This window comes from Rhincodon typus, chromosome 8 (genome assembly GCF_021869965.1).
Source record: "Rhincodon typus isolate 14 chromosome 8, sRhiTyp1.1, whole genome shotgun sequence".
In the NCBI taxonomy this organism is placed as follows: Eukaryota; Metazoa; Chordata; class Chondrichthyes; order Orectolobiformes; family Rhincodontidae; genus Rhincodon; species Rhincodon typus.
In genome coordinates, this window is record NC_063339.1 from 40,481,919 (window position 1) to 40,496,580 (window position 14,662).

Here is a 14,662-nt window from a genome sequence, read left to right on the forward strand (position 1 = left end):
CTGTGGATTATTATGCATAATACGATAAAACTCTTAAATAACTAGCATACAGTTGCTCACAATGTGGTCTCCTCTACCTTGGGGAAAATGAAGCATAGACTGGGTGACTGCTTTGCAGAACATCTACATTCTGCCCGCAAAAAAGACCTCGATGTTCCAGTTGTCTACCACTTTAACACATCACCCTGTTCCCTGGCCAACATCTCTGTCTCAGGCTTGTTGCAGTGTTCCAGAGAAGTTTAGCACAAGCTGGAAGAACAACATCTCATTTTCTGCTCGGGGACCCTGTAGCCCTCAGGACTCAATATCGAATTCAATAACTTTAGGGCCTGAACTCTCGCATGTCATAGCCCCCTACCCCACACACACCAGGCCTTGTTATCACATAGCCTGCCATTATACACTACACATTGTTAGCCACTCACAGTCTCCATTAACAACTATTTATGCTCCTAGCCAGATCATTATCAACTCCTTTGTCTGTCCAACTGGTCTTCTCTCTCTTTGTGCTCTATATCCACCTATCGTTTATTGCTTACACCCTCTCCTTAGCTTATTTTCTGCATATAAACGAACATTTTCCTAGCTACCATCAGTTCTGAGGAAGGGTCACCAGACCCAAAACGTTAACTCTCACTTTTCTTCACAGATGCTGCCAGACCTACTGAGCATTTCCAGCAACTTCTGTTCTTGTTCCTGATTTACAGCATCCACAGTTCTTTTGGATTTTATTTAGTATTTAATTCACTGCCACATCTCTTCAAGGCATGTCCACCTTGAAGAAGTTCTGTTCCTCTCCTCTTTTTTTCTTGTCCAATGATATTAATTTCACTGTCACTCCTGGTGTTTGACCAGGTATTTGCTAAAACTCATTTCCACAGCGACATCACATTCCTCAGTGACTGCCTCTGGCTCAGACTCACCCCACATGGATTCCAATTGAAATTTCATCCCTCATGTTTTGAATCCTCCCAGGATCACAGGTATCTTCGTGATGTTCAACGTTCCATAGACAGCTGCTCTCACCGCTTCCTGAGATCCACACTCAGTGCCATGTGGTGCCACATGCACATTCTCAACCTCTCTCTCCAATAGCATTGCAACATGCTGGCTCAGGACTGTACCACTCTGCAGTTCCACTTCATCTAACGGCTCAAACACTGGGCTAACAAGAAACTTTTTCTTTTCCTTTTAGGCATTAAGGCCTACAAGATGCAACAATTCTGGAACCTTCCTCCTCTTCCATTCCCTCTGACTCCATCCCCACCTCCGGTTGGGTATTCCCCATCTCTCCTAACCTTCCGTGCTCCAATACTGAACATTCTGTACTCAGCAAAGGTCTCAGCTTTATTTCTCTGCGCCCCCAACTTAACGAATTTTGGGCATGACATGACATTGAACTCTTCTTCCACCATCTTCACCTCCATGTCTATTTCTTTGGACAAGAGTCCTCTTCCCATCCCACTGATCCCTTCGGCCAGTTCCAACACTCTCCCTCCACCTGGACCCCTCCCTCTGGCCTTCTACCTGCACTAGATCTGTTCATTGAGAACTGTCGATGTGACATTGGTCACCTCAATTTCTCTGCCCACCCCTCACCCAATCCAATAATCTCTCTCCGAACTGACTGCACTCCGTGTGCTTGGATCTAACCATGACTTTGTTCTTTAGCCTGCCGCTAAGGGTGGCGCTGATGTAGTCTGGCGCACTGACTTCTACATTGCAGAGGCTAAGCGCCAGCTCTCAGATACCTCCTCATATCTTCCCCTGGACAAATACCCCGCCATGACACATCAGGCCATTGTATCACCTACGGTAACTGACCTCATTTCATCTGGTGATCTCCCCCGCAATGCCTCCAAGCTGAAAGACCCCAGCCCCGCACAGCTCGTTTCTACTGCCTTCCAAAAATCTACAAACAGGACTGCTCGGGCAGACCCATTGTCACAGCCTGCTCATGTCCCACAAAACCCATCTCTTCCTACCTTGACTCAGTCTTCTCTCCCCGGTCCAGTCCCTGTCCATGTACATCCATGATTCCTCTGACAATTCATGCCAGTTTCAGAATTTTCAAATTGCAGGTTCCAGTCGCCTCCTCTTTACCATGGACGTGCAATCCTTTTACACGTCCATCCTCCACCAAGATGGTCTCAGGACTCTCCGTTTCTTCCTGGAGCAAAGGCCTGAACCATCCCCACCCACCACCCCTCTCCTCCACTTGGCCGAGTTCGTCCTCACTCTCAACAACTTTTTTTTTAACTCCTCTCATTTTCTTCAGGTCAGAGGGGTGGCCATGGTTACCCACATGTACCCCAGTTACGCATGTCTCTTTGTGGGGTACGGGGACCACTTCTTGTTCCAGTCCTATTCTGGCCCCTACCCACAACACTTTCTCCAATATATCGACAATATCATCGGTGCTGCTTCCCTCTCTCGTCTGCAACTGGAAAAGCTCATCAATTTCTCTTCCAACTTCCATCCCACCATCACTTTCACCTGGTCTACCTCTGACTTCTCCCTTCCCTTCCTCGACATCTCTGTTTCTATTTCTGGGAATAGACTGGCCACTAATATCCACTATAAACCCACTGACTCCCACAGCTACCTGGACTATACATCCTCGCACCTTGCTTCCTGTAAAGTCTCCATTCCATTCTCCCAGTTCTTCCGTCTCTGTCGCATATGTTTCGGTGAGGCCAATTTCGACAAGGGAGCCTCTGAAATGTCCACTTTCTTCCTCAACCGAGGATTCCCCAGCACCATTGTCGACAGGGGTCTCAACCCGGTCCGATTCATCTCTCGCGCTTCTGCCCTCACCCCCTCTCTTCCCTCCCGGAACAGCGGTAAGGTTTCCCATGTCCTAATCTACCATCCAACCTGCATCCACATTCAGAAGATCATCAGCCGCCATTTCCGCCACCTCCAGTGAGATGCCACCACCAGACACATATTCCCCTCCCCTCCCTCGTCTGCCTTCTGCAGGGACTGCTCCCTCCAGTACACCTTGGTCCACTCTTCCTTCACTTCCAACACCAAATCCACAGACCTATGGTACCTTCCCCTGCAAATGCCAAAGGTTAACACCTGCCCATTTACCTCCTCCCTCCACAGAATCCAAGGGTCCAAACATACTTTCCAGGGGAAGCAACACTTCACCTGCACTTCCCACAATCTAGTCTACTGCATTAGCTGCTTACAATATGGTCTCCTCTACATTGGGGAAACGAAGCATAGACTGGGTGACTGCTCTGTAGAACATCTACATTCTGACCTCAATAAAGATCTTGAGCTTCCAGATGCCTGCCACTTCAACACACCACCCTGATCCCTGGCCAACATCTCTGTCTCAGACTTGCTGCAGTGTTCCAGCAAAGCTCAGCACAAGCTGGAAGAACAACAACTCATTTTCCATTTGGGGATCCTGCAGCCCTCCGGACTCAGTATTGAGTTCAATAATTTTAGGGCCTGATCTCTCCCATGTCCTAGCCCCCTACCATACACACCAGGCCTTGTTATCACATAGCCTACCATTACACGCTACCTATTGTTAAGCAACTAACAGTCTCCATCAACAGCTATTCACCTTCCTAGCCAGATTGTTATCAACTCCTTTGTCTATCCAACTGCTCTTCTTTCTCTTTGGGCTCTATCCCACCTATTGTTTACTCCCTACCCCCTCCCCATCTTCTGAATATAAACCAACATTTTCCTAGCTACCATCAGTTTTGAGAAAGGGTCACTGTACCCAAAACGTTAACTCTGATAGTTCTTCTCAGATGCTGCCTGACTTGCTGGGCTTTTCCAGCAACTTCTGTTTTTGCAGCGTACAAGTTCAGTGGGTAATAGGGAAGGCAAATAGTCTGTTGACCTTTATTTCCTATTGAATACAGTATAGAAATACGGAGGTCTTGCTAAAACTCTAGAAGGCACTAGTTAGAGCACAACTGGAATACTGTGAATAGTTTTTGCCCCGTTAGCTACAGAAAAATATACTGGTATTGGAAGAAGTTCAGAGAAAGTTCACTAGGTTGATTCCAGGATGGAGGATGTTCTTATGAGGAGAGGTTGAGTAGATTTGGCATGCACTCATTGGAATTTATAAAAATGAGGGGTGACCTTATTGAAGCATTTACAATCATTAGGGGTATTGAAAGTGTAGATGCTGAGAGTTTGTGTGAGAGTTTAGGATCAGTAGGCACAATCTAAGAGTAAAGGGTCATCCATTTAAAACAGAGATAAGGAGGAATTCTCTCCCTCAGACAGTAGTCAATCTATGGAATTCTTTTCTGCAGAGAGGTGTTGAGGCTGCGTTGTTAAATAGAATCAAGGCTGTGATTGGCAGATTTCTAATCAGTAAGGAAATCCAGGATTGCAAGGGAAAGGCAGGAAAGTGGAGTTGAAGATTATCAGATTAGCCATGATCTTATTGAATAGTGGAGCAGAGGTGATGGACCAAATGGCCTATTTCTGCTTCTACGTCTTATAGTCTTATAATAAAATTAGCTTTCTAGCAAGAAATTCAATATTCCCAATTGTACTTTGAAAAGTTAAATAGAAACAAATTTGGAAAATAAATTTTGCTATTCTTTTGAAGAGTTAACTACTGCAGCTTTGCTGTGTGCACACAGGAAATATTAGGAATTGTTTTAATGCAGAAATGCTGCACATTTCATATATATTGTTATCACTATGTCACTGCCCTCTGCCAGCACATGGCAAGAATCTATATTTCTTATACTGTATTTGTATGGCAAGGAATTGAGATAAGTTGTTCCTTCCTCCAGCATAACTCCAACAGAATCTAATGATGATGGCTTTGCATTCACTTAGGCCCCAGTATACAGTACGTGAGGAACAGCATTTTGGCAAAGTGTGTATGATACTAAATGAATTGTCAAGACTTCTGAATCTAGCATTATTTGCTGTTCTTCAGATGAGTATAGGAAAATCAAGCCAGTGTTCAAATGTGTTTCACAAACAAGAAAGTAGTGCAGTTAGGGTGATATTGCATGCCCATGAAGAGATAACAACCCCAATATTCATCACTTCACAGTATTTCATCATAAATTCAGTTTGAACAGTAATATTCAGTTGTTTGTTTCAGCTGAAAGAGAATTCTTTGGCATATTGCTGTAAGGTCTGAAATATGAATCTAACCACTCTATGTAGTTTATCTTTCTTAGTGAATGTATATATATAAAACATAGAGATTATGAATGAAAAAGGGAATGGTTACCTTCAATGACAATGCAAGTCGATCCCTGAGGTATCCATCTTCCACTTTCATTTTCTCAATCTCTTTCTCGAGTTCTGCTCTTTGCTTACTGGTTTGGTGGAAAATCTGGTCTTTTTCTTTGGTTAGGTCTGCCTTCAAAGCAGCAAAACGATTTCTATATTCTTGGTCCAGCTTGCTAAACAATAAAGAGCACAACAATATGAACAATGTGAATCTACTTATCTGTTGTGTTGGTTTAAGTTTGGGTGCTTTAGGGTAGCAGAATATTTTTTAAACAGATGCAAACAGACCAGAGGATTCAGCTTGAAGACGAATACTTAATAGCCAAATAACAAAAGAAATGAGACTTTAATAGTTACCATTAAATTTTTATGTACATGATGAAATTCAACAGAAAATCAAGTTTCTTTTTACTTTTTACTTTGAACTTTTTCACAATCCAGACATGAAGATTTGCAGCATATTGAAAGTACTGCTGTGTTAAAACAGACCTACTTCATATTTATGCTTTATATCTCTTACAATACCACCTGCCAACACAAGATCAAACAATCTGTGTAGTGGCTCTTTCCTCATTCCCAACGTGATCCACTATGTGACCTTGTTCAACTATTCTGTTCAGTGTTGCCTCAACCAGATTTTTCTTTCTCTTGTTCCCACAAATACGTTAAAAAAAACTATAAGGAGCATTTAGTAGTAGTGTAATACATTATCTAGTGACTCATTCGATTAATTCTAATAAAACTCATGAGGGCAGGGCTTATAACTGTTATAGAACCACCTTCCTGTTCAAAGGTCTAAAATTGATTTCTCAGAATGAATTTTATATCTATAAATGAGACATGGGCAGATGGAATCTGTTCCTGGAGAAATTGTATTTAAAGAGATGAGGTCGACCTTTTGAATCAATTTTACTGTGTTTAACAGTCTTCTATTGTACTAAAGGCAACTGCAGACTAATTCATCTTAAACATAAACTAATTTTAATGTACTGCTGCAAATGATATGTTTATCTGGAATAGTTTATCAATAATTGTTTGGAGTTGTTATAATTGCTTTAATCGTATGGTACACATAACGCAAGAAACTTGTTACATTCCAAGTCGAATGTAGTGTTTCGTTAGAAGGACAGGAATGTCTTATATACAATGTGGTGCTCAATACATTCTCCTACTGCTGTGTTGAAGCTGATCAATCCCTATTGAGCTAAAGTTGAATTACTAACTAAGATGGAGGAAAACCAGCATCTGAATCAATGCTTCTGCTAATACTTTACTTGGGCCAGGCTCAAAGCGGTGAATGACAATAGTCTGGAACACCATTCCCTTTAAACCATGTGGCTGGTTTAGCTCAGCTGCTCCAAGGTTCCACACATGCCTACTGGCATGATGGGCATACCAATGCATTGACTTCTGGTTTCAGCTGCTGCTGTCACACATGGACCTCAGAAGTCTGTACACCAAAAAGAAAAATTCAAGGGAGTATTGGCCTGGAGGGAGCATCCTGTGGTCTCCATTCTTCCACTTCTAATTCATTCAGGGCTTTGGGGGCTTTGCTGACTGCATCAGTGTTTATTGCCTGTTCCTAGCTGCCTTGCAGAAGATGGTGATGAGCTGCCCTCTCAAACCACTATAGTCTCTTTGGTATAGGTACACACACAATGGTGTTAGCGAGGGAATTCCAGGATTCTGACCTATCAACATTGAAGGAACAGTGATGGAATTCCAAGTCAGCATGGTATGTGGCTTGGAGAGGAACTTGCAGCTGGTTGTATTCCCACATATCTGCTGCCCTTGACCTTCTAGATGGCAGTGGTCATGAGTTTCCCTTGCAAATAACTGACCAACAACCCTAATATAATTGTAACTGATTCAAAACAAATACAAAAAAAGTTCAATCTTTAAAGGGGAAAACGGTTAAGATTCTTGTGCATGGACTTGAGTCACAAAATATGTTAAGTACCGGAGATTGCATTCATTGAGGTGTTCTATAGCAGCATGGTGATCATCTACTTCAGAAGCCATCAGGTTTTTCAGCTTTTCTGCTTTTTCTAAGTCCATTCGAAGTTTTTCTTTTTCTCTTAAAACCTGATCAACTCGCTCCCTAAAAGAGGAAGTAATTGTGACAAACTGTCATGAAAACAATGTACTTAACTGAAATTAAAGAATCTTTGTTAAAGAATCATTGTACAGAAAATAGTAACGAGTTCAAGGATGTTATGGGGTGTCCTGTACATGGTTGGTTTAAATTTCTTTAAGTAAAGGGAAAGTCGATTATACTGAGTTGGTTTGTGATCCCTCATTGTTGCAAAGTGTTATAACTATACACTTGATGCAGTTTGCAACGATTGTTTATAGGGACACTGAAAGCAGAGATTGTGTATAGAATATACCCTTATGTTACATTAGGCAGTACTGTTTCAAAGATTTTGCAAATGAAGAGTACTGCCCTTATCCACGGTTTCCTTTCACAATGTCACTTGTATCAGGACATTTCTGGACAACTCACTTTCTAACATTAAGAATGATATCCTAACTTTGAAGATTACCAGGTACCTCACAGCTAGGTTTGTTGGAGTTATCAGATATCTTATCCAATCTTTTACCCTTCATTGGATGATGTTGAGTATTATTGTGGAATCCACACTGCTATAGTAGCTAAGACTGACCAACTCCCAACATATGAGGTTAAATCCCAGACTATCATGATCTTGATGGGTCAGTGCCATAGTGCACAAAACACTTAAAAGCTGCATCACAAGAGTACTCCATAATCCTATTTTTATTATTCTAAAGCACCATTATGTGTTTTTGAAAATTAATTGATATCACTAATCACAGGAACCCAAATTTTTAATTTCACTGACCTTTACTGCCATTTCAAATTGTTGAATGAATACAAATTTAGAAACCCTGGGTCGAACCTTATGGTTTCTAAGAGCAAGTCATGTTGAGTTTGGTGGAATGATTTTCATGGTGAGGTGAATTTTCTCACTGTATCTTACCAAATGTGAAGCATTGACAGGCATTACAGCCCATGCAGCAGGAATAACATCTGATTTTTACCTTATCTTACAACGCACCATTTCTGGAACAACTTGCCACTCACTGAAGATCATGGAATTGACTGGCATCTCAGGCACTGGCACCATTGTTAAAACCTTGTTGTGCACTGCCTGTCTGCAGCTGCCCTGTACGGTTCTTGGCATTTGCCTGGACATGGCAGACAGGGGGAAACTGGTATCTAGCTTTGCAGGCAGGGTCCTGAAACTCCTGCTGGACAAGGTGGTGCACAGGGAGGACTTTCTCTTGTCCCAGGACTAGCAGTGGAGGCCGCCAAGGCAGCTTGGTCTGAGGTTGCCACCCAGGTTACAGCAGTCTAAGCCATCTGGAAGAGTGCCCATCACTGTAAGAAGAAAGTCAATGTCTTTCTCCACCCAGTCAGCGACAGTGCCACCATCCTCTCTCACACTCGCTCTCTCTCTGTTACCGGATCCACTTCCACCTAGGCTCGTGTTCAACCACACTCCCTACTGCCTACAACATCTTGCCCAATTGATCCACCCGACACGCAACATCACTGCCCCAGTATGCCCTCTGCATGCCTACTTATTTGGGAAACCTCCTCACTTGCATTAACAGTAACAGCTGTGCCATCCACTTCCATCTTCTGTAATATTTGCAATTTCTCTCAGTCCAGGAGCAAAACAGCTCACAATAAGACAGATGGGTGTGCCACCATCTTTCAGCTACTCATCCCTTATCAATTGAGGATTCTGATTCTGATTGCCCTAAGCAGAACCAGGACTGATCTCAGAAACTGTTCTTGACTTACAGTCCAGGGAACCCTGAGCAATAGTTATCCCCCTTGACTAGTGTGAAGCCTGCTGACAATGATGACAAGCTTCCTGACTCTGTTTTGTGCTTTATGGCACAGTAACATACTAATAGTATGAGCCTGGTATCTCTGGCTGAAAGGGGCAATGCACAAAAATGCAAGGCAAGGTAATGCAAAGCAGGAATACTATGAGCATTCAGGTAGGCTCAGAGAGAGCAAATGCTACGTCAGCAAACAGCCTGGTCCAGACCACAGGCTAGGTGCAGGTCCCTGAGCACCCAGTGTTCTTGCTGCAGTATTAGAGTGATGGATGTTAGTGTAGCCTGAGGTGCAATCATTGATATCCTGAAGCATCCTGTAAATGGATCAGAGATGTGCCATAAAGGTTCAGAGAAGCTAGCACATGTTGGATACCAATGCCTATGGACGTGGGTGCATGTAATCAGTGCCCATGGAGTTTGCCTGAGATGTTGGTGCTCAGTGTCTAACGTGGAGGTCTTTTGGAGCAAGTAGCAAGTTGTACCCGCTGAGAGTCTGTTTCCATGTTGATAGCCTGACAGCTATCGTTTGATGGTGATTTTGTCAATATCGTAACCTATGGCAAGTTGGACTGTTTGCAAAGCATTTAACAAGCAATAGTCAGCATTACTTGGGAGCTTTCTGCTGCCTGGTGGAAATCTCATCACACCACTTGAAAAAAGTGAACAAGGTGCAGCAAAGTGATCTCTATGTCGAGATGGGCCTTGCTGAACTTCTTGCCGAATTCTATCACTCGCCTCACCATAGCTCACATCGCTCAGAGCCTGCTAAGATTCCACCCTGCATTTCTACCAGAAATAAAATTCAAACAAAAATAAAACTGAAAAAATAGAATAAAAGAAATGAGTAAGAAAGAATTAAGTACACCTATATCAGGCTTCAGAAGTTGTCTCAGCTAAAAGCACAATGACACTAATGTAATCAGTGTCCATAAATCAGTATATGAACTAGGAAATGTACAGTCATATGCAAAAGAAATCTGAAAGAATTCTTTGATTCTTTTGTTCTTTCTGAAAGAAAAGAAACAAGTGACTTACTTTAAATGCCTAATCTCATTTTTGAAGCTAGCCAGAACAGCTTGGTGGATTCCATTCTTTGTTATCAGGAGCTCGTTCTCCAAAGCCAGGGTAAGTTCTGTCAGATTGACCTTCCCATACAGAGCAAAATCCAAGGTCTGAAAACAGTGAGCACTTATGTTGGCCACGATGCAGAATCCATCAAGCACATCACCATCAATGAGAGGCACACAACACTCACACCCATTTACAGTGATTAAAATAAAATGTAAGCAATTACATACAATTAAGCAGTTTTTCACCCAAGGATTTTAATCCATTGTCATACCTTTAGAATTTCAAGGCCATTTTCAATTCCTTCATCTTGCCAGGTATCCAAGATCTGATCTGCGGATGTGTAACCTGTGCCATCATCCAAACATGAAAACAGACGAAGACCAATTGTACTTGTCATAGCAGATGGGGTAGCAGTGCGTCGGCCACTTTCATCAAATGGCTAACACATGAACAGGGAGAGAAAAATACAATGAGCTTACTTACTGATTTGAATCTATGACTTACAAACAAAGCATGTTTCGCTGGCTTTCCAAATGCGCTGGAAAACCTCCCCCTTAACCCTGCTATATGAATCTGAACTCCCATAAAAAACTGACATATCCATCTTAGCATCTGTCCCTCTCACCAAGGATTTCGCTGGAGAAGCAAATGAGAAGGTGAAGATATAGATTACCAGGCATCACCGTGTAACTAATTACCAGATCTACTTGAAGGGGGGAAAATGATGAGGCTCATCCCAGTCACTGCTAGGAATTCTCATGTCTGAATGAAACAAATGTTTTACTCCACAGTTTCTCTTCCCTTTCCTACTGACAGGAATTTCAGCATCTGGGAGAGGAAAGATTGAGCTCAGCCTAGCCACAACTCCCAAATTCTCATACTTAATAGGATAGGGAAAAGTTTAATCCCATCAACCTGTCTCATTGATATGATGAATGCAGTTTGTTAGTTGCCTAGTTTGACTACCAACTCATGAAGATTATTACAAAATAAACTGCAGATGCTGGAAATTTGAAACAGAAATTGCTGGAGAATTTCAGCAGATCTGGCAGCATCTGTGGGGAGAAAGCAGAGTTAATGTTTTGAGTCCATTGTCTCTTCATCTTCTTGAACTTCTTCAAATTATTATAAGGGCCCAGGCAAGCAAAGGTTTAGACCACCTGATCATCTCCCCTTAGGAAATAAAAATTGGAACTCAGGTTTAGAGAGGGGTTCATGACCCACTCCTCCAAATTATATCATCAAAGTTCTCCAAGTTTAGATAATTTCCTTGCCTTTGCTCCCCATTTCTCCTAACTTTTTGCTATTTACAAACACATCTTTCTTTATTCTTCCACTTATCTGTTGAATCTTTGTGTTCACTGAACTCAGAAAAAACTGACCAAACCATAAATGAAAAGGATAATGAGGAAGTAGCGAGAAAAGATATGCTTATCTCAGTGAAACGCTATCAAGTGTGGAGTGAGAAAGTGATCTTCTTGGAAATTTAAACTAATGTTTTAGAAAATATATCAACTGAAAAGTTAGTCCAACTGAATGCATTTTATGAAACCACTGCAATACCATGCAATTGTCTGAGACTCCAATACCTGCTGAGAATGATGCCTCTTTAGTTGCCTGTAAGGAGTTGAAGCAGATGAAGGAGTTGATTTTTTAAAGATGCCATAAATGAAATCTTCAAGACGCATTAATCCATCTTGATCTAGTTTTTGAAATATGTCATCCAGAATCTGTAAACAAAATCAAGTTTTCAGAAACACAATACAACAAAATAACAACAGAGGTAACAAATTCTGTAGCTGTATAAAAATGCAGAGCCTTTAAAACATACACATTATGCCTATTTTATAATTTATTATGTTCAATCACAAATACAGAAGATCCTGTTTTAAGATATTATGATTTCACTTTATAGTTTAACTCAATAAAGTTCTGAATTTGCTCAGATGATCAAAATGAGTTTAAGTAATAGTTTGTTCTTTGCATTTCTCATGTTACAACTTTGCTGATCTGTTTATTGTCTTGCTCTTACAATGAGTTTATTAACTACTGGGGCCTCTGCCTTAGGTTCTGTCAGTAAATATTCTTAATAATGACGCAAGAATAATGCATTTCCAGACTTTGGGGTGCTACATCCCTGGTAAGCTGCCAAAACAGGGTTGCTATTTCGTTGTTCCATCAGCAGGGACTAAACCTCAAAGAACGTTGATGGATGGAAATTAATCCTGAAGGCCAGATAAATCACCATAAGCTGGCTCAAGAACAGCTATGGCAGATCTAAACATCAACCTCTGCTTGGGGAATAAATTTGCATTGAAGAAACTTAAAATAGAGGGACTTTACAAAAAGGGAATAGGAGTGTTAAAACAGAAGTAAGAAGCATGGGAAACGATATCTTAGACTTTGATTTGAATAATATTCTAATTCAATTATCTTAAAGACAAAATGCACTGTTTTATTATTTTTGCTGTGCTATGCGCAGCATTTATTATATTTTCTACAAAAATCAATACATTTTATCCATTTACACAGAGGCATAACAAAAATGAATCTGGGCACCATATGGGAAGGCATACTGGGATCGAACAAAATCTTATCCATTAGGAAGTATTGGGTCAATCCTATGGATTGGACTTTATCAAAATAAAATATTATGAAAATTACAGAATTCTATAGGTGCAGAAGGAGGCTATTTGGCCAATCATCTGCACTAGCTCTCCAATCTTTTGAACTTACTGCCAACGTCCTGTCTTTTCCCCATAATTCAGCGCATTGTTTCTATTTAAATAATCATTCAATGCCATCTTCCCTACCTCAGAGAATCTTACATGCATCACACTTCCAGGCAGTACATTCCAGATCCCAATTACTCGAAGCATGTTTTTTCCTCACCTTGTGTTTGGTTCTTTTGCAATACAGTTTAAAACTGTGCTTTTGGTTCTTGATTTATTTATGAGTGAAAACAGTTTCTCTCTATCTGCTGTGTCCAGAGCCCTTATGACTTTGAAAAATTCCAACAAATCTCCTCTTAGCCTTCACATCTCCAAAGAAAACAGTTCCAACTTCTCCAAGCTTTCCTCATAGTGTACATCTCTGGAACCATTTTCTTAAACCTCTTCTGCACTCTCTCAATGCAGTGACATCCTTCCAATAATGTGGTGTCCGGAGCTGCCATCTATCCACCTAATCTACTAATGTGTCAATGCTGTTTTGAAGTTCTATACTGTTCACCTCATAATTAATCATATTTTTAAGTTTTGTATTATCCACAAACTTTGAAATTGCCTCCTACAGACCAAGGTCTAGATCAACTATATATCAGGAAAAGCAAGGGTCCAAATACCAACCCCTGGGGAACTCTACCACAAACTTCCTTTTAGCCAATGTTATTTTCTGTTTTCTATTCCTCAACCAATTCTGTACCCAAATTGTACTGTCCCTTCTTTTCCATAACCTAAAGCATTTGTCACAAGTTTGTAATGCAGCATTGTATTGAAAATCTTTTGGAAGTCCATGTACAGCACACCATTAGTCTTCCCTCATCAACTCTTTCTATTGCATCTTCAAAAAAACTCCAGCAACTTAGCCATAAATTTTTCTTAACAAATCCATATTGACTTTTCCAAATCAAATGACAGTTTTGCATGTGACTATTAATTCTATCATAAATAAGTATTTTCTGGAAGACCACCATCCCTACACCTCCTCCTCCCCCAAGGGAAGTTAAAATGATTGGTTTGGAATTAATGGGCTGAAGAAGACTTAGGGATTTCCTTTCATATTAGTTGACAGTCTCTTTACATTGTCCCTCTTTGTTTCTTGTATTCACCCCATCTTCTGAAACTTTTGTATCCAACTTGGTACCTAATCTGATGCTTGTCCTAAGTACACTTTTGCTTCTGTAACTTAATTTCCAACTCCTTTACCACCCAGTGAGTTCTGTATGTGCATCTGTTTTTAGCCAGGAGTATTTAACACCCAGACCCAACCTTCCTTGATCCAGGTTTTTGTTATTGCCACAATATTATAATCTAACAAAGCAATCTGCGCATGTAACTCCCCAGTTTTATTATTTATATTCTGTGCATTCACATACATGCAGACTTCATTACTTTCTCTCTTACTCCAACTCTACCTATTAACTTACTATTCTCTAATTTGTGCTATCTGTGTTTCCCAGCGTTTAGTGCGTCTGATCTTACTGTTTAATATTCTCTCCTGGTTTGTACAATCCTGTTGAGTTAGTTTAGAAAGTAGTCTGCATTGGAATCTAAAGGAGTTCTTTAAGAAACAAAATAATCACAATGTTGAAGAAAATGCCTGCTCCTCTACAATGACAATTTTGTGGAGGCAACAAGTTCAGAAAATCTGAAGAAGGGTCCCGACCCGAAACGTCACCTTTCCTGCTCCTCTGATGCTGCCTGGCCTGCTGTGTTCCTCCAGCTCCACACTGTGTTACCTCAGACTCCAGCATCGG

At 41.1% G+C, this 14,662-nt stretch overlaps 1 protein-coding gene across 1 annotated transcript in view; it reads right to left on the reverse strand.

Annotated features, from left to right (window-relative positions):
• nin (ninein (GSK3B interacting protein)) overlaps positions 1-14,662 on the reverse strand; it is a 148,797-nt gene that overhangs the window by 50,493 nt on the left and 83,642 nt on the right. The window contains exons 6-10 of the mRNA XM_048600390.1: positions 11,775-11,915; positions 10,457-10,624; positions 10,150-10,286; positions 7,199-7,339; positions 5,237-5,411 (exon numbers count right to left, since the gene is read on the reverse strand). Of these exons, the coding sequence (XP_048456347.1) occupies positions 5,237-5,411; positions 7,199-7,339; positions 10,150-10,286; positions 10,457-10,624; positions 11,775-11,915 (762 nt within the window). The remainder of the gene's footprint in view (positions 1-5,236; positions 5,412-7,198; positions 7,340-10,149; positions 10,287-10,456; positions 10,625-11,774; positions 11,916-14,662) is intronic.